The sequence below is a fragment of the Habropoda laboriosa genome, unplaced genomic scaffold (genome assembly GCF_001263275.1).
Source record: "Habropoda laboriosa isolate 0110345459 unplaced genomic scaffold, ASM126327v1 scaffold119, whole genome shotgun sequence".
NCBI lineage: Eukaryota > Metazoa > Arthropoda > Insecta > Hymenoptera > Apidae > Habropoda > Habropoda laboriosa.
In genome coordinates, this window is record NW_017100225.1 from 189,271 (window position 1) to 208,832 (window position 19,562).

The following is a 19,562-nucleotide window of genomic DNA, read 5'->3' on the forward strand; positions in this document are numbered from 1 at the left end:
TCTGCGAGTGCATCGGGCGAGGAGGTTGGTCAAAGAGCGTAGCTACATGGATATACATATATATATATGTGTGTATATATATATATATATATTCGAACCCCAAATAAGCCTATTCTTCGGCTAAACTCCACCCGTTCTTCTTCCACACGGGTAAAAAAGCCTTCTTTTTACTTGCAAATTTTCTCTCTGTTCGGTCCAGTACAAAACACGATGGGTATATTATTCATTCTTGGAATTTTTTTCTCTTTTTTTTTTCTCTTTTCGAGCAATGTAGGACGCGACACGTGAGAGAGAGAGCCAGCCCCCGCCTTGCTACGCCACTGGATTTAGAACCTTAGAACGCATAGAATTCGTACGGAATAATGGAAATGGCCGTGATGAAATCAGCAGTCCGGGCTAAAGCACCAGAACTCTACAGACGGGTTGTAAAAGGACTTTCCAGGTTTGTACTCTGAAATAATTTTTCGGCCGTTTGATTCCGTTGTGTGTAGGCTGGTAAGCAAGAGCCCCCTGGCCGTATTCTCGGCGCGTTACGCCAATGCGCGGAGGCCTTGTATACAGGACCCAGATGGAACAGTGAAAAGGATAAGCATAAGGGTCTTGGGTTTAGCTCAGTCGCTGAGCTCGCAGTCGGTCTGCGATTCGTATAACGTTCCAGGTAACCCAAGTGTCGATTCTTTTTCATTCCGTAGATTCGTACGGTCGAACGTGTCCCGGGACTTGTCAAAATCAGTCGGCATTGAAGAAAAGGAGGACAGATGGTTGTTCCTAGTGTCAAAAGAAGAGCGTAGGTATATCGCAGCAAGTATATACGAAATCTCATTCACTTCCGTTCTTCTTCCTTTCGCGTTTCAATCGATATTTAGGGAACCGACACAACACACAATGCACGATCATTTTCCTCCCCCCTCCCCTCCCCTCTCGACTATTTTTCCGGCAACAATAATGTAATTCTGTGAAGTGATGAACAAATAAAGAAAACGAAGTATGAAAATGGTTGTTTTATTTCTCGCTGCTTTCAAAGAGTTGCTAAAAAAAATTTCGCCGTAACGCGCTTTTCGGGAAAGTTTATAGCTTTCTTTCTAATAGCTTTTAACCTTGGTTATTGACATTAGCATTGACCTTGCGCGTAGAGGTTGCGCTTTCGAGTCGGATCGAAATAATTTTTTCTATACGTCGAGAATGATTTTTTAAGTTGTTCGACTTTCGCTTTCGTATATTAACACGGTGAGAATCGTATGGAAATATGAACGAATGCATGACAAAAGCATATTCGTGGGAAAATGCATATGATAAAAGAGCATTTCGTAGAGAAAAAAGCGTAGACACGCGGTTTAACAGGTGATTAAAAGATTATAAATTAAGGTTTCGAATGTTCAGCTACCTAGATCGTAAAGGTGCAATAAGGGTTAATTACCTATTGACACATTAGAACTTTTAGGCTTATGTCAATAAGTTCCCCATCCACCCTAATGTCTCGCAGGATTTCGCAGGATAAAGGCTAGTTCATCGACCACCTTGGGTTTATATAACCATTTTATTACTAGCGCCAGCATTAAGATACTTCCTAGAAACCCAACAATTTTATTAGATGGCATCTGTATCCAAGTATAGCATTCTTTGTAAACGTGCCTTTAAGTATTTATCGACGACTACTCAGAAATTAGAATAATTTATTCTTTATTATAATTTAAATCAAATGTGAGAATATTTTTAACTTTTTAAAAATCATATCTCAATACTCAGATAATGTGTTTGATGATAAAAAAGTGCAATATCAGCGAATGAAGCGACATCTATGTGTTGTGTAACGTGCTGTCTGCTCTTTGTACTGAAAAGGCGTGAATAAAATGCCGCAGTGTTTGTACGAAACTTCTGCAAAAGTGCTGTATTAAATTCGTGAATATTCAATGTGAGTCGCGAGTTAGTGTTGTGTGTACTATGTATTACTTAGACGTTTCTCTGTTAGTACATTCAATCAGTTTTTACACTTTTGTTCGTGCACATGTACCTTAACCTATATTGCGGGAACGATCTTAAATTAAATTAAGGAAAATAGGTTTTAAAAAATATATACACTTCGAAGACACTGTTATTTATAACATTCTTGAATTATGCTTTCTTTTTCATTCACAATTTACCTTTGACATTTTTACGATTCTGTTAATATCGTCATTTCCATGCAATGTGATGAAATAGTTCTTCGTTTACGAATCTTGAAAAGTACACTTTGCTCAAACTACTTATCATTTGTTTTCTTATGTTTTCGTATACGATTGTAGTTGCTATGTGTAAGCTTAAAAATAATTCAATCATAATAAGAGCATATTTCTTGTTTGTAGAACACTGCCACAACATAACCCTGACTTTATAATATCTGCAGTCTATCTAAAGAAGAATATTCTGCAATCTGTAAGACATTTATTTGGCGAGGAAGGAACAAAGTACACCATTGACATCTTGAAGTATAATCCAGAGGAACGTAGATTTATTCTGCGTTGTACAGATGATTGTTATGTACGCTTAAGGGCAGCCCTAACTGTTGCTGGAAAATACGAAGGGGAACCTTGCAGTTATCTTGTGCACCGTGCTACAGCAAATTTACTATCTTTTAGTGCAGATAGTAGGAATTATCAACATTAAAATATAGAGAGTGAAGACAATTTACATTTAGAAAAAAATTAATTTAATATATTTTTGTATGCTTGTATCAATTGCTCAACTATGCCATTGATTCGTAAAGAAGGTAAAGATACTATAATATTTGCTTCGAAGGAAGATCATGCTACACCTAGCAAAGTAGAGCTTCCAGAACTAGAGCCAAGTCCTGGTCTCTTGTTATCAAATGGGGAGATCAATTGGAATTGTCCTTGTTTGGGAGGAATGGCTACTGGACCATGTGGGTTAGAATTCCGCGAGGCCTTCTCTTGTTACCATTACTCTATTGCAGACCCAAAAGGTTCAGACTGTTATGACGCGTTTAAAACAATGCAAACATGCATGATACAATATCCAGCGTTATACGGAAAGAAAGACTCTTTGGACGATCTCGAGGATGAAGCAGACTTAATGGATGGGCATAAAAAAAATTTAGAAGCTGATAATAATGTTTCTCAATTGGAATCAAAAGTGAAAGAAGTGCCAGATACTCCTAGCATTGAAAAAGGAATAGAAAGAACTAATGTTAAATGAATGATTGTTCTCTTGCCAGTGAATAAATAAATATGCGTTTGCATTGCAAAGCTAGATCAAATTTTTACTAGGACTTAATGAAACAGGATCTCTGTAGTCCTCACAAGGAATAGGTTATGCAGCAAAGTATTTTTGAACAAAATAAAGTACTCCTAAATATTTTTTTTCAGTTATCCGTTTTTTAACCTGCTTTGTAAAGCCGTACGCAATATTTACACATGTTGTTAGCAATAAAAAGGAAACGCTGCATTTTCTTGCAATTCTTGTTGCACTTTATAAAAATTTCAACCTCGATACAATGATTATTTACTTTTTCGTTGAAAAAATTAAAAAATTGGCATTAATATGTACGAACGATATGTTTTATTTCTGTTTTTGTTCTTTGAGTTTATTGTACATATCTTGTTCATTATAATCAATAAATGGTTATATTAATAAACAAACAATCCCCTTCTGTATATGTAATGACGCACAACTTGTGAAGCAAAAAAAAAGATAATTTTTTTCTTCTGGTGATATCGGGTTTTCAAATGTCCTACTTGTTGGTGGCACGACAACAAGCTGGTTGACGTCACGGCCGTTTGATGGCGGTATCTACAAGAAAGAACGACGGGACGAAAGCGGCGTGACGTCAGCTGTATGACTCCCCTCTCTCGTTCCAACCCTTTGGACAGACGGATACACGGCGCGGTCGTTTACCACCACCATCGTCATCATTGCCATGAGTTTGGCGTTCGTCGAGCGTTTCGTACGGATGGAACAACGATGTGTTTTCATTTCATAACGTTAATGGAAGTGACCGAGCAAAGGTGACGTTGCGTACCCACCGAGAACGCATGTTAGTGCATCGATTTCGATAACGCGAGGAATACGGGAGTCGGGCCCAAGCAAAGTACGGGTGAGAGACAATTGTAACGAAAATTTCGTGACGAGTTGAGTTAAGACGAAGAAGCTGGATACGTTCCTTGGCAGTGACCGAGAAGTGTCCCAGAGTGTCGTATCATCTGAAAAAACTTTTCCCCCATATTCCGGTTTGCCATGATGGATCAGCCAAGAAAAGAGAAAAAGCACAAGGAGAAAAGAAGGTGAGTGAGTGAAACGACACGAGAATGAATGGAAACTAATTGCACCCGTATGGACATTGCGTTGCTTGTTCTCTCGAGTTTTTGTTATTCTCATGTAGCAGGTCTATGTGTGTCGTTTAGTGTGCCATTCTACTTTGTTTCGCCTTACGATCATTCGTAGACACTGTTTAGATATCGGAATTGACTAGGACATACGATCAAAGGAACAAATTCTGTGTACCGTGCGCGCGCGCACGCACATATCGCGTTTTGTATGCGTAGTGAGTGAGTGAGTGAGTGAGTGCGTGTTTGACGCAATCGTGTTTCCTTCGAATCGGTAATCTTTCTCTTTCTCTCTTACACTCTGTTTTATTGCCTCTTCCCCGGCTAATGTTTTCTTCTCCCCCCGCCATTCGTTACAAGATTACTTATGCCTCTTCCCTCTAATAATACGATCTCTTTCTATTTGCTCTCCAGGCGCAATCGCGTATGCACTCGCGAGAGCAATGCAACTAAGGAAACGAACTTTCTTCGTGTTAGAAAATCCAATTAGATAATTTGTCGGTATTAATAGGAAACTGGCTGTTTAGACCCGTTGCGTTATATCGGTAAATTTTACGACGCCTCGAAACCAGCGGGTATTATCCTGAACGTGGGGATTCGACGATTTCTCTTTTCTTCCTTTTAAACAGGGCGCCATTTGAATGTTGATACAAGTGATACGAGTCGTGCGTCGAGCTGCATTTGACACAGATGTCCTTGCGATATCGACTCCCTTTGGGATAATTCCATTCTAAGGCCAAAGAGCGAGCACTGCCGCTTCGTGTGCTGCAATTATTCCTCCATAAAAAAACCAAGTCGCGTTTCACATAAATGTTTTTTTGCGCGCGTATACACGTATCCCGTGTCCATTCTAACGCGAGTTTCGTGAATACTCGCTAGAACGGCGCTACTGGTACTGAGAGTTGCGATAAAATAATGAAATAAAAGGAACGATATGCGCCATAACCTAAAAATTTTTCGTAACTGTTATGGAAACTCGGCATGCATCTATGCCATTGTGCTGTGACCGCTATTCGTTGTTTTTCGAACGCGCCAATCTCGTATTTGGAAATTGTACACGTGCACGATAGATAAGTTTTCCGTCGATTACAAAAGCAGCCGCGTCGTTTTCTCGGAATCGTTGAAATTCAGATAAATCCAAGACGTGGAATCGAAGGAACCAAGAGATGAAGCACAGGCGGTACACACATATATCTACATATCTAATACATGCCTTGTACTATTTTTCACAGCCTATTCCACCCTACGTAGAACGAGTATATTAATTTTAATTAACAAACCGTACCAATTGCTTCTCGTCCGTAGCCCATCGTCGCGCACAGAAGAACAGTTATCGTATCTCGATTGTTGTGCGATGATCAAAGTGGGATACACAGTATACACGTATAATCTATATATAGACTTTTAACGTGTTATTACGTGAATCCATAGTGACCATTCGTTTCTTTCGTATGGGTCCACGCTTGGAAGGGAGAGGGAAAGAAAGAAAGAGAGAGAACTCTCTCGCCTTCGGGCTAAACGTATAGACATTTTCCTTGCACGGTATCAGACACACGCACACATAGAAAAACGAGCGTCCACGCTGTATCGGAATGGCGAGCGACACGCGACCTTCTGGCAACTTTCTTTTTCAAATTATTCCCGTGTACAGGCCATTAACAAGTTGTTTATACATCTCCGAGTACCTACTATCATATCCGTCCTATTTTTAGCAAGTCAGTTAGAGCTAGACGCTTGGTGTGATTTGAAGAAATTACCTTTTTAGGTTCATTTCCGTTTAGTCACACGTCATAAAGGAATTGCTCGCATCAGGATAATTAAGAGCAATGCAAAACATCCGTGTATGTCAGGCAGATAAGATAGGCTGGACATTGGCTCATTTTCGATCGACCATTAATCGACGATCAAGTTTAACGATTTACTGATTCGAGGTTCAGCCTCTGTCGAGTAGATGACGTACTTATATCGTTCGGCCATTATTATTTTCTTTTTCCTACCGCGTTGCTTTAAACTTCCCCTTGGGAATTTCCACTTTAATTCACCGTTCGAATATTACACATCTCTATTCTTTGTCTCGAAGGGTCCGTTTTTCCACAGTTTCTGTAACCATTCACAATTGACAACGATTTAAGTCATACGAACAGTCTACTGTAGGTAGAACGATACCTACTCAGCTGTATGGCGAGTCAGGTTCTATTTCCGCGTTTATCTGCGCGATAGTTTACTCGATCAAGGCCGACGTGCACGCGACTCCTCCTTTTGCCTATAGCAAAGCAGCCGTAGGTGTCCATTAGCAATTTTAACGCGTTAGGAAAATCGCGAAAGCGTGAAGAACGCGTCTATGCACACGCATACAGCGTGTCGTAGTACCCTAATTTCGATCGAACGTTAACGAAGAATCTGTATCTGGTCGAAAAGATCAGAATCACGTGTAGAATTTCGTTTAAACGATACACCTAGTCTATAGTCGACTGAATTATCTCGATTCGGTTGAATGTTTTCGTTATCGAAGAAACCTCGACATTTTTCAGCGTGTTTCGGCGGATTTTCAATGGCGGCGCTCTTCTCGGCGGCGACGCAAGGGGAGTACTATACGTTCAGATTAACTTTGATTCGTCGAAGAGGAGAAAATTGAAAGGAGACTAGCTACACGGTGTATCATCGTTTACCGATAGGTAGTATCGTTATCTTCACGGATAGATAGCCATCGTTTCAAGTTGTAAGTGCAAGACAACAAGCCGTTTTCTGTGATTTGGAACTTTAGTATTGCGCGAACCGTCGTATCGATCTCGTCTATCGAAGTCGCGGCAGATTTCTCGATCGTTTGTTCACAGGGGGATCGAGCCACGAGAATGTCTCGAGAGCTAGCTTATCTGTTTAATCGAACAATTTTCCATCGGCTAGTTCGATGAACGTGCGTACACGCTGCTCTCCTTCTCTCTCGCGCGAAAACAGGAATCTACGATACACGCGTATGTGTTTGATCGAGGTTTGACAATACGGTTGCGGAGATAACGCGTCGTCGATCTTTGAAACGAAGGAGAAAAGGAGGGCTCGAGTTGACTTCTCTCTCCGAGAGTGGAAAGAAACGGCAAGTGGAGGGCCAGCAGAGGGAGAGAGAGAGGAGGTGGAGGCAGTGTGTGGTGGCGGCGTTCTGCGGTAAAAACAGAACACGGCCATAGGAGGAGGGGCCAGAGAGCGAAAGGAAGAAAAAGAAGGTGCACACGATTAACGTTGGTGGGGGAAGTAAAATCGGGCCAAAGTTTTATTCGTCTTCTTCGTCGTGTTGTTTCTCGTCTTGGTAGCAAGTAACGGGAAGAAGAAGAAGAGGATCCATCGCAACCGTTCAGGTGGAAGCGTTTTTTTTTTTTTTTTTTATTAATAAAACGCCGTACAAAGAATTCTGGAGAAGGACGAATTAACAAATCCATCGAATTTGTTCATCCCTTAAAGATCGATTGGAACATTGGACCGTCGTCCTCCGGAGGACCAACTTGGAAGGATCAAACGCGATGACCGCGCCACGTGTGCACCACCCGATCGATACGCTGCACGATAATGAACTCGATCGTTGCTCCGATTGGATCGACAGTCGACCACCGAATTTCTACGAGCAAACGTCCAATTTACCACCCTGTAGATTCTCTCGGCAACAGATCCAACCTGTTCACAACGGCGGATCTTTAAATTGTACCGGTATAGACGGATGTTTCGTCGATCGAGATAAGAACCCTTTCGATCAACCTTTGCCAACGAATATAGATGCTCCATCTTACGACGCTTCTCTTCCTTGCGTGGAATCTTCGATATCTATCGACCAATTGCCAGTCGTTCAATGCGGTCAGTCGAAGGACTGCATGCAAAGTACAGCTGCTTTAGGATCGAGGAATTGTCAAGTGGGTTCCGTGGACGTGGAAGATTTGGCTCTGTACTTAGATCAGGATAAATTACAGTCTAACTGCCAGTCGAAACAGTACAGACCGATTAATTCGCAATTTCGTCGAGCGAGAGCGACCAGGTATGGTCCGTATCAGCAAGCTTTGACGAACGAGAACGATCTGACGTGCAATGGCTGGATCGACGAGCAATTTTGCAACAACTGTCCGCAGCCGTTCGCGTTTTGCACGGAGAAACGTTGGCTTCAGTGCCCGGCGAGCGATCGTTGCCCTTTGTACGACACAACCTATTCCTTAGGGCAAAACGTTCGGCCTCCTTGTGCCGTGGAGGACCTGTGGAACGAGTACGGCCCGTACGGATACGTCGGGGACGAGCAACTTCTCGAGGACTATTTGTAAGTGACTCGATTGCTGGCAGATAGAGATGGATTCGTTGTTTCACCCTTGATCGTTGGGGTTGTTTAATTTCTCACCGGCAAGTTTATGCATTTTTCTATTTGAAATTCTGTAGATATTCTACTTTAATATTCTTTAGAATTTGCATATCGTAGAACAGAGAATTCTTAGTACTGTGTTGTCACCCTTAATTTTTAGTGGCAAGTTTATGTATTTTTCCATTTCAGATTCTGTAGATATTCTAGTTTAACTCCTTGCGGTCTATTTTCCACGGGCATGGTAGTCGGAATTATTTTTTGGTAGCGCGCTCTCAGTCAGTTATTATCTAAAAAGCGTATAAATTTTATTCAAACGAGTTTGTTCAAGCTCTGTTCTCATTTCCCCCGATTTCTGCAGGCAAAGGGTCCACAGAGCGTTTAGAATTTCCCGGGTTCGACCGCAAAGAGTTAACATTCTCCAGACTTTGAATATCGCAGAACAGAGCGTTCTCAGTTCTGTGTTATCATCCTTAGTCATCAGGGTCTGCATAATTTTTCAGTGGCAAGCCTGTATATTTTTCAATTTAAAATTCTACAGATATTCTATCGTATCTTAACTCTTTGCGGTCGTATTTCCCTCTGAAATTCCATAGACGTTCTATCTCAATTGTCTTCAAAACTTGCATATCAAGAATGAGAGAAGTTGCTCTTACTTCTGCGTCAGAAAATTCTCTTCCAGCCTCTATCATCGCGCGATCGAGAACGAAGATTAATCGATCGAGCTCTAATTGACCGAATCGCGCGTGGAACGGGAAAAATGCGCTCGTTCCAGGGCTCTCTTTCACTCACTATTCACACAGGTATCCCTGATACCGACGCGAAACATTCGTTTACCTACGTAGATTCTCGAAGTCTCTCGATAAGAGAGGTTCGATCGTTTCGAAAGGGAATCACCAGGAAAGGAAGATTTCGATGGGAATGGTAGACATCGTTTTCAAGAAACGAAGAAAAAGAGCCTCGTTCGAAGGTCGTTTTGTAGAGGAGATAACGAGCATTCGAGATAGTCGAGACGTGACAAGACGTGTTTGATGTAAATCTCACCTTTACTTCGATATTGAAGTTATTCCATCTAGATGGACACTTTACCGTTAATTACTGCGTCGCAAGTATACGTTGCGATTATTCCGCATCCTCGAGATGCAATTTGGCAATCGTTCGTTCACAGGCTCACGGCTTTCACATGTTACCCACGATCCTTCGTTTCGTAATTGAAGAATTCAATTACGCCTAGTTGCGTAACTGTATCTCAAAGAAATTATCCACTTACCAGGTGTTTTTTACTCGCACTAGCCACTTTCCAAAAGTGAATTTTTACGTAATTAAAGCGCGATCGAAGAATTAGATTCTCGATCATACTTACGCTTGAACGTTCGCTTCCTTTTCGAAAGTCGTTAACGAGTCGTTTCAGCCCGACCGGTAAGTTCTAGCGTTAAGTACGAAGTGTCCAACGTTAACTTGTAACAGTTACCGAAGAAAGGATCTAGCAGGAGATTGACGGAAGATCGAAACGAATGTTTGTTCGCAGGAGTAACGAGAAAAGAAAGGAAAAGTCTCGCGACGCGGCACGATGTCGTCGAAGCAAGGAGACCGACATTTTCAGCGATCTCGCTGCCGCCCTTCCGGTGCCACCAGATCAGGCGGCTCACCTAGATAAGGCCAGTGTTATGAGGCTCGCCATCGCCTATCTTAAAGTGCGCTCAGTGGTCGATTCCAGTAAGCATCGAAACTTGGAAAACATTTTCACATCGTCCATCTTCTACCTTCCCGTATCAAGCATTTTCTTTTGTTTTAATTTTTTAGTTCCAGGACCACTGACCAAGTCAGAATCAGCGTCGAATCAAATGGACGAGTTATTCTCGAAAGCCCTAAACGGGTTCATGTTGGTGCTTTCCAGCGATGGGAACATGATATACCTCTCGGAGAATGTCAGCGATTATTTAGGCGTTTCTCAGGTTCGTTTCTTCTGTGAAAGAATATTTAGAATCTTTCGAAGAAAGAAAAGATTGGTCTTCAAGTTGTGTTGAACACTTTGTTCCTCTGCATTTTTACAGATGGATATGATGGGTCAAAGTGTATACGAGTACAGTCACCCATGTGATCACGATGAACTGCGCGAATGTTTGTCCTCGAAGCCGGCAGAGAACGGCGACATGCGTTACTGCAGCTTTTTCCTACGGCTCAAGTGCACGCTGACCAACAAAGGAAGGAAGGTTAATTTGAAGAGCGCCTCGTACAAGGTAAACGACTTTCTTTTCAGTAACTCTCGGAGATTTCCATTCATGGTGTTACAGAGTGGTGAAGAAAAAGGTGAACAACGATCGTAACATTTGCATTGATTGTGCAACGGTGTTTCTGTGTACAGGTGATTCATTGCACCGGTAGATTAACGTATATCCGTGATTCTGTGTCGAGCACGACGGATACAGAGGACGAGGAGAGGAAAAGCGACGACGAAGAGAGCGAACCAGATACCGGAGCCTCGTTGGTGCTCTTGGGATGTCCCATACCTCATCCTAGCAACATAGAGGTACCGTTGGGACGTCACACATTCCTCTCCAAGCACACTCTCAGCATGAAGTTCACGTATGCTGACGAGAAGTATGTTTAAGTTGTACGAACGACGGAAGAAAGAATTTTCACATTATTAAAATTAACTTTTTCCGATTCTCGTGTGTATCAGATTAGCTGAATATCTGGGCTGGAACAGCGAAGAGCTAGTGGGACAGTCAGTTTTCGAGTTCTATCACGCCCTCGACAATTTGGCTCTGGACAAATCTTTTAAATCACGTGAGTAGAAGCCAATTGACGCTCATTTGAATAAACGCGATCGTTCGCGACCCACTCGCTATTTCAGTGGCACACAGCGCGCGAATATTTTATTTGCATATACGTGCACACAGAGAGAGAGAAGAGAGACTTCGTCTCGAAATCTGTTCGTTCGAGAAAAGAAGAAGAAGTATTTATTTTTCCTTTTTAATTTCTTCGAAGTTCACGTGTGTATGCAGCCGGTAGGTTTCGAATATTAAAACGTGACCCCATTTCGAAGCGTGCCTCATCTCTGGTCCCCTCTCGAATCCGTGACGATGTTACGCGTCTAATACGGAAGAAAGTCGTGTGCAGTCGTGGCATCGATCGACGTAGTTGTCTAGCAAAGGAAAGAAAAAAAAAAGAAGAACCGTGGATGTTCAGGTGGGGAGAGGGGTTGCGGCCGGTTTGGTATTATGGGATGGTCGGGTTCGGGTGAACGACACCGTAAAGGGAAGAATTTCAAAGACGGTAATCCCTTATCTGGATTGTTAGGGGCAGACGCGTTTTACGAGTTGCTGATTTAATTGCTACCTGGTACAACCACTGATTCAATTTTTCTTGTAAAACATAAAAAAGGATCTTAGTTAACTACGAAAGCTATGAAACATTTACCGATAAAAAAAGATCCTATTTAACGTAGTACACTACCTATGTGTAGCGTCCCAAAACGCCGTAGCTCTTCGATGCTTGGAAACGCTGATTCGCGGCAGGGCGAGTCTTATTTATAGGAAAGAAATCAACACGTTTTCGAACTAAAACAATTATTGTATTTCTTAAGCGTGTTTTCAATAGAATGCGTGTTCTCGGTAGAAATGCGACTCTATACGTGTCCTCAGTAAAAAATGCGCTTCGAGCGTGAAAACTCCGTGCTTTATAGCACGGAGTCGTCCACACCCGACGTGGTGGTGGTAAGTGCGACGCGATACGGAAGAAGTTAAGCGATCATCGCTTTTGGCGGCCTATGCGACACAGGACCCAACGCGAGTCCCCTCAAGCGAAGAAACACTCGAGCCCTGTCGCCTCGGCAACCGCGGTCCCGTTTCGGTTCCTCGCAGGATCCCTTTGTCGAAGACATTGTAACACGGTTCCGCTGATGCCATGCGGCTCGGCTGCGCACTCGTCCTGCCGAACACTATGAAAGCGCTGATAAATAAACATTTTCGTAAAACGAAGGATTACTCGATTTTATATTTCCTCTTTTTTCATTCTTAAAGAACGCGATGCTATAATTTATACGTGTCGAAATCACTGAAGTCGTATCGAAGGGTGTAATTTAACCCGCGAAACGCGTCATAAATATTTTTATCGCAGCAGAACCACCGCTTGTTCCCCACCCCTCTGCGTAATCCCTTTTTTCCGCACGGTAAGAAGGAACGATTCGATCGTTCCATCGAACGAAATTTATGCCCCTGGACCGGCAATCTCCAGATCCTGCATCAGCGTCCGTGGGCAGAACCACGCTAATCTCGCCGCTGGCTCCCTCGTTTTACTCGCAGGGACCAAACGATATACGCTCTTTCCGTTCTTCCCGCGAACCGCGATAATGGAACCCCGTTCGAGGAAGCATACCGAAGGGTGTAGAAACCTTTCGCGATAAGACGATCCGCGAATTCTATCGAAATTCTCTGTGAAATCGTCGAAAGTACCGATATCGCGTAGTAAATAAAAATCGTATCGACGACGACGATAAAACTGAATTTTTCGATACCGAGAGAAATCGTCGGATTTCCCACGTTGAATCGTCGTCTTCGGAGATGATTACCACGCCTCGTTCGATCGAAATTTCACGTTCACCTGAGTAACGCGCGGGAAATTCACGGTGGGGGGCAGATTGGCAATTCTGGCGCGAATCTTTCGTCATCCAGGATGCGTTGCGTGCGCAGTATCGATAGTCTCTCGCGCTTATATAGGGTCAGAAGTGGCATGGTGCCACCAGGAGTCCTTTCATCACCACTCATTGTCCTTCTTTCGCGTTGTTTCAGTGTTCAGCAAGGGACAGTGCGAGACTGTGGCGTACAGGTTCCTCGGGAAACGCGGTGGATACGCCTGGGTCGTGACACAAGCCACCCTTATTCATTGCTCGAAACAACAGAAGCCACACTCTGTCGTTTGCGTGAACTACGTTCTAAGGTAGGACTGTTTCAATCAGTTTCCTCTATTGTTCGTGTCCTTTTGCATGGTTATTCGTAACAGAGTATCTTCCACGAAGCTTGTCTTCTTTTTCTGTGTGTCGCTTGCTACATGTTCCAGTAATTTGCGCTTTTTCGTCGTTACGATTACACCCCGTTGAAATTTTTGCGAATAATATACCTTGGATGGTTCTACAGAGAGAGCAGAGGGAATTCGACCTTTCAACCCGTTCAATTACAGTGTACAATACACGTTGCAGTACTTTCTAAGCGAGTGAAAAATATTCTATCTGTAACATATCAAACTTGGGGATATTTCAAGAATTACATCGGTAAAAATAGTCAGAGAGGTTGTTAACTTCTCTCTGATAAAAGTTTCAATGAGAACGGCTAATCAAATGTCATCGTACAAGCACTACTATTTCCCTCGAGTAGCGAAAGAAAGGATCGCGTGTTGGTTGACGAAAGAAACGCGTCCGGAACGCGTTCAATTTGTCCCCCGCCATCAGATTGCGCGGCGGGTGTTCCTCGTTCTTCGTACTGTTAGCTAAAACAAACGATAATCACGCAAGGTAAGTGGTCCCCATGTTTTTTACTCGTTTGCATGCAGACAGAACTCGTCTATCGAGGAAGAATCTCGGCGTGTTTCGTTCGCGGAAGATACTCCGGCGACTTTTCCACGGATTTATCGGCGAGGGTGTTCTCCCGCCTCGTCAGAAACGTCCCCCTATTTCTCGTTTCACCCTTGATAGAGGAGGGTTGTCGTCGACGCAACTTCTGCGCACGATGCAACTGGAAGGTTCGCGTGAGAATTTCAACAGCTCGTCGTAACGCTGATCGCGGAAACGTACACAGCGACGCGTTGATTAAGATTTCTGGCTAGTTTGAAACGCGAATTACGCGGCTTTCCGCGAACTTGGAGGAGTTGCGTTTGTTAGCAGTCATCGGTGATAATTATGACGCAACTGAGAGTGACGCGACTAGACGGCGAACCATGCTCAAGAATATTCCACTCTGGAATTGCAGTTGATCCTGTAACGGTGTATTGCGAATGACGAAGTAGTCTCGAAAAATTGTCTTTCTCTTTAGATTCGAAAATGAGAAGATTTACGCGTAATCTGGGGGAACATTGCCAGACATACACTACCGTCCATAAGTATTTGGACCTCCTATAAAACGGAATAACTTTTTTAAAATTGGGCCAAACGACTTGAGGTTTTTTGAGAAGTTAGAAAGATTGGTTTACTAGATGACGTGTACAAAAAATTTGAAAAAGATTGCAGTTTGTGGGAATCGCGAAGAAAATTGTAAAGGTCACGTTTTACTACTTCTTTGTCTGAGCTCGTAATGAAAATTTAAAAAATAAGTTTTGCAGATCTACTTGAGTTATACACACGCTGAAAATTTCATCGAAATCGGTGGATGGAGAACAAGCGACAGGCATTGAAAGATGTATAGGCGTGAAATAGTGCGATTTTCACAATCTTTAACCGTTTGTAGCTCGTAACAACGTTAACCGATTTCGATGAAATTTTCATCACAAGCCTAGATAAAGAAGTTGTAAACAGTGACACAAACTGCAATTTTTCCAAATTTTTTGTACACGTCTAACTTCTCAAAAAAACTCGAGCCCAATTTTAAAAAAGTTATTCCGTTTTATAGGGCGTCCAAATACTTACGGACGGTAGTGTACATAGGAATATTAGATTTTAGTTGAGATGTAGATAAGTGAACAAAAGTTTCGATCGTAACGACTAATCGTTTTGTGTCTTCAATTGCATCGGTAAGCTGATTAATTTAAAAGTACATCAATCGTTCGATTAAATAAAGAGAGTGCATTGAACGTGAAACGAAACAAATTTAAGCGTCGATGTAACTTCAGATTATTGAAATTTGAATTGTTAACACATGCATTACAGAAGGAAAAGGACGAAAATTTGACGCATTTTCACGCTTGCAGTACAATTACAAAAGATGTAACAAAATGTTACAAAAATCTGCCAGTGTTCCCTCAGTTGTACGATAGTAGTTGGAAAGAATTACACGAATTTGGCGTTTAAAAAATATTTAAACTTTTAGCTACGGCTGGATCTTTCGCTGTACGGTGCGGTTTGACGCGGAATGCGCGTAAATAATATAGCACTGTGATTTCTGCGCGGTGATGCTTTCCACTATGAAATTACATAAGAATAGAGATTATAGATGAATAAATTATAATTTGTTTAGCCAGTATAGCGGCGTGTACCGTTGAAGAAGAGTCACTTACGCGAAAGCCAGTATAGTGGTGTTCAGTAGCTAAGAGATTAACCCTTTGCGGTCCAAATAGTCCAGTTAGTCCGCACTCATTCGGTCCACCATGTAGTTTCCCTTTATATTCAATATTTCAACGCAATATTAATTACAAAATACAAAGTTTCGGTATAATATCAATCCCTAAAAGAATGCTTTATTATCATCTATCGTTACGTACCTAAAGGCAAGAATTCTTACGTCGAGTCTGACTCGTACACAGCACCGCAAAGTGTGAAAGATAGTAGAAATAAAGTTACTAACAATCGACAGATCTAACAGATAGAAGAAACAAAGAGCGAAAGAAAGAAAGAGAGGAGGGCCATTAGAAGCTCCTTTAACCGGTGAAACAAACAGCATAGCTGGTATCCCCAGCAGTTCCTCTATCGGAAAACAAATAAAACTGCTCCCTGTTCCGCTTCCAGCATCCCCACGGTAATTTCGAGACGGCTGGGTGTTCCCCTTTTCGCGTAACACGCGTCTCTGGACCCTTCGCAGAGCGGAGAGATGATCGTCGAGCGAGCTGAATCTCCTGGCCCATATAAAGAGGTCCCTGACACCCTTCTCTATCCCTCTCGAGCTCCTCCTTGCTTTAGTCGATCCAGCCTGGGTAGCTTGCCTCCCCACACTGGTTGCCTGGATAGATTTCTCTCCATCTGCTGCTATTCTGGAATTTCCTACCAGTTTTTCTTTCTCTTCCTCTTCGTCGTTTCGAGTCCTCTCGATTCCTTCCGGATTTTCGGCTGGTAAGTTTATCGCTCCCCGGGGCGATTCCTTTCGATCGTTTGGTTTTTATCGCGGCAGAAAATTAGAAATCGATGATCAGAAACGTTTCACTCGCGGGTATGGGAGTAGTATCGAGATAAGACGAGGGAAGGAATCTTTGTATTTAGAGAAAATAGATAGCGTGAATATATGCACGTAGTACGACGTGTATTTGATGTTGATTGCTAAGCGAGCGGATGAATATGTATTCGTGTAGGCAGAAGGTTGTGTGCCAAATTTTTTGAACGCGCCAATTCGCGTTGCGTAACGCGCAATATCGTAAGCGATATCGTAATTATGAAACGAGCAATGTAAGCGTCTTCTATCGAGCGTATATGAAACACAGAGAGAGAGAGAAAGATTTAGATTATTTGGCTTCGGTGTCTTCTATTTTCTTTCAGAGGGAAAAGGAAAGGGGATAGGCTTTGAAAGAGCTCGTGAACATTTTCGAAGCAGAATCCTTCGGGATGAAAGGGAGGGCCATGAATGTGCAAAAGCTTCTTCCTCGCTGAAACGCTCCCGCTTTTTTCATCGATTTTCACAGGCCTTGTCGCGGCAGAAGGTCAACCCTTTTCAAGCTGAACGTACCAATGGTACACAGGGGGTGACTCTAGTTTGAAAAAATCTCTTCCTTTGAGTGTGTACTTCTTGCAAATACCTCGCAAACTGTTGAGGATTTCAATAGCCTTACAAAAGAAAAATTGTGCGGTTCCGTTTAAAAAAAGGGTAGTGCACTTTGGAAAAAGATCGTACCATAGGAGTTTGTTGAACAATGCAACGTTTCTAATTTCGTTTGTGGACCAGTTGCCAGCATCAACCTGCTTACCGTGTTTCTGTCAGATTTTTCCAATTTTTCTCGTTCCCAGTTAAAAGCAACATCACTCTACAAGCTGAGTTTGTCAGATTTTTCAAATTCTTCCCGCTCTTTCAGAATCACACTATTATCCTACGCGCACAAACATTCGAAAACAAGTCGATTGTCTGTGGTACGAAAAGATTATATGGGTCAATAGACCACTGGAGATTACCCTAAGCAACACGTGAGTCAGCAAACGACAAACTTGTTAAGGAAGTCCCTTAAGATTCACCCAAATAACGAGCCATCACCTATGACTCAACCTATACAGCCCCTCTAAATCATACCTACCGTTGAGCCACTATCAGTCACCCTAACAAACCTCTGAAAAATGAAAAAAACCACAGATAGATACGTATAATGAAATTTTTCCCAAAAGCTAATCTCGACAATTTCCAAACTTTCATCCGAAGATAAGCATTGCAAAGTTCTGTGAAAGTGGTAGCAAGCCAGAGGAGAAGAATTGGAAGCAACGTAGGCGTTGAAAGGTCCAGGGGGGATAGTAGCTAACGAGCAGTCGAAACGAAAAAGGGGCGTGCAGAGAGAAAGAGAGAGAGAGAGAGAGAGTGAAAGCAGGAAAGCGAAGGGCAGACAGTGGCGTCGCGGCGCTTGCGTCCTCGCGTAACCGCGTTCCTCTCGCGGTCGTCGATACTCTCTCGGTTCGCCAGTGTCAGTTGGCGCGACCCCGAACGAAAGTGAGAGCGACGAAGGGGAGAAAGTCGGCCGGCGCGCAAACTCGGTCGCGCGGGGCCTCCCTCGCCACCCAGCGGCCCACCTAGCAAAATCCTGCAAATTCGGACGATTTCTCCGACCAACGTCGTAGTCTATCCCCGCGTTTATTCCCGATCAGTAAGTAGCAGTGTGTCCTCGTAGGATCTCTCTCCTCGATTCGAAGAGAGAGAGAGAGAGGGATATTCTTCCTCGCGGTGAAGGAGATACTCGTCTGAGGGAAGACGGAGCGCATCTAACACTGATACACGCGCCACGCGATCGATGCTTCCTCGAGTTCGTGGTAACAGCGCGCAACGGATGCTTCGTTTAGAAGCGATGGCCAGTTTTCGGTGGAATCGCTGAACGATTCATCGAGCAGGAAGCGGGAAGGTGACGCATCGTTCGGTGCGTAGGGTGGGAATACCCGACGATGTTACGTGAAGATTTCATTGTGACGAGGAGCTCTTTATGGATTTCGGGATTGTTTCTGGTTTATTCGAGTGATTAGATTTTGCTCGTGAAGAAGGTGTGTTTGGTGGTTATTAGAGTTACCCTTTTCTTCTTCGTTTCCTTGTATTCACCGAAGATTGTAGGTTTCGCGTTATGCGAGCGTTTTTTGTATATACGGGTTTATCGATTGTTCGTTTAAATTTCGCGGGCAATTTTGCGTAGCCTACAGTAGTTATGAGAGCTTGTGGGAAAAGTATCGAAAACGTGTTCTATGGTGACAGTGTTCTTCATGAAAGTTAGCACGGAACACGCGAGAAGTAATATTCTTGAATTTTATCGATCGTTCGTTTAAAATTCCCGGGCAATTTTGTTACCACTGACAGTTATGAAAACTTGTGGAAAAATGAAAAGTATCGAAAGTGCATGATCTATGGTGACAGTGTTCCTCTTGAAAGTGAGCACAGAAAACGCACCGGAAGTGGTATTCTCGAATTGTATACATATTCACGTTTTATCGATCGTTCGTTTAAATTTCGCGGGCAATTTTGTTACCACTAACATTTACGAAAAATTATGCAAAAATCAAAAGTATCGAAAACGTGATCCATGGTGACAGTGTTCCTCTTGAAAGATAACACAGAAAACACACCGGAAATAATACTCTTAAATTATACGCATACTTACGTTTCATCGATCGTTCGTTTAAAATTCGCGGGCAATTTGAATCAGCCAGTAACAGTTACGAAAAGCTGGCAAAAAAAAAAAAGGGTATGGAAGGTGTGCGATCTACGGTGGTAGTGTTCCTCTTGAAAGTGAGGAGAGAACACATTAGAAGTAATATTCTTGAATTGTCTACGTATTTACGTTTTACGGATACATTGCGTCCGGTGGTCACACGATAGCAG

General features: G+C 42.8%; 3 protein-coding genes across 4 annotated transcripts in view; all 3 read left to right on the top strand.

Moving 5' to 3' along the window:
• The first annotated feature begins 1,820 nt into the window (after positions 1-1,820).
• LOC108571188 (ribonuclease P protein subunit p14-like) lies at positions 1,821-2,655 on the top strand. 2 transcript variants are annotated; one of them, XR_001891373.1, is made up of 2 exons: positions 1,821-1,912; positions 2,343-2,418. XR_001891373.1 is itself a non-coding variant. In XM_017933179.1 (2 exons), exons 1-2 carry the CDS (start codon positions 1,942-1,944, stop codon positions 2,641-2,643), a joined length of 324 nt encoding a protein of 107 aa, XP_017788668.1. In that variant the 3' UTR covers positions 2,644-2,655. The 2 variants fall into 2 exon arrangements, 1 of the variants encoding a protein (XP_017788668.1); XM_017933179.1 differs by lacking the exon at positions 1,821-1,912 and adding an exon at positions 1,942-1,964 and having other exon boundaries at positions 2,343-2,655.
• A 69-nt stretch (positions 2,656-2,724) lies between these two features.
• LOC108571185 (mitochondrial intermembrane space import and assembly protein 40-B) lies at positions 2,725-3,306 on the top strand. The gene has a single exon (XM_017933177.1). It carries the CDS (start codon positions 2,725-2,727, stop codon positions 3,190-3,192), a length of 468 nt encoding a protein of 155 aa, XP_017788666.1. The 3' UTR covers positions 3,193-3,306.
• A 4,413-nt stretch (positions 3,307-7,719) lies between these two features.
• The window catches only part of LOC108571191 (protein similar), a 32,940-nt gene continuing 21,097 nt past the window's right edge, over positions 7,720-19,562 (top strand). Inside the window, exons 1-7 of the mRNA XM_017933183.1 lie at positions 7,720-8,610; positions 10,175-10,362; positions 10,450-10,601; positions 10,701-10,886; positions 11,012-11,247; positions 11,330-11,436; positions 13,440-13,587. Of these exons, the coding sequence (XP_017788672.1) occupies positions 7,832-8,610; positions 10,175-10,362; positions 10,450-10,601; positions 10,701-10,886; positions 11,012-11,247; positions 11,330-11,436; positions 13,440-13,587 (1,796 nt within the window). The 5' untranslated portion in view covers positions 7,720-7,831. The remainder of the gene's footprint in view (positions 8,611-10,174; positions 10,363-10,449; positions 10,602-10,700; positions 10,887-11,011; positions 11,248-11,329; positions 11,437-13,439; positions 13,588-19,562) is intronic.

Excerpts from the sequence above, each read along its gene's own strand:
- LOC108571188 (XM_017933179.1), top strand. The coding sequence starts at position 1,942 with ATGTATTACTTAGACGTTTCTCT. Across the intron at positions 1,965-2,342 it reads TATTACTTAGACGTTTCTCT|AACACTGCCACAACATAACC; the intron begins GTTAGTACATTC and ends TCTTGTTTGTAG.
- LOC108571185 (XM_017933177.1), top strand. The coding sequence starts at position 2,725 with ATGCCATTGATTCGTAAAGAAGGTAAAGATACTATAATATTTGCTTCG.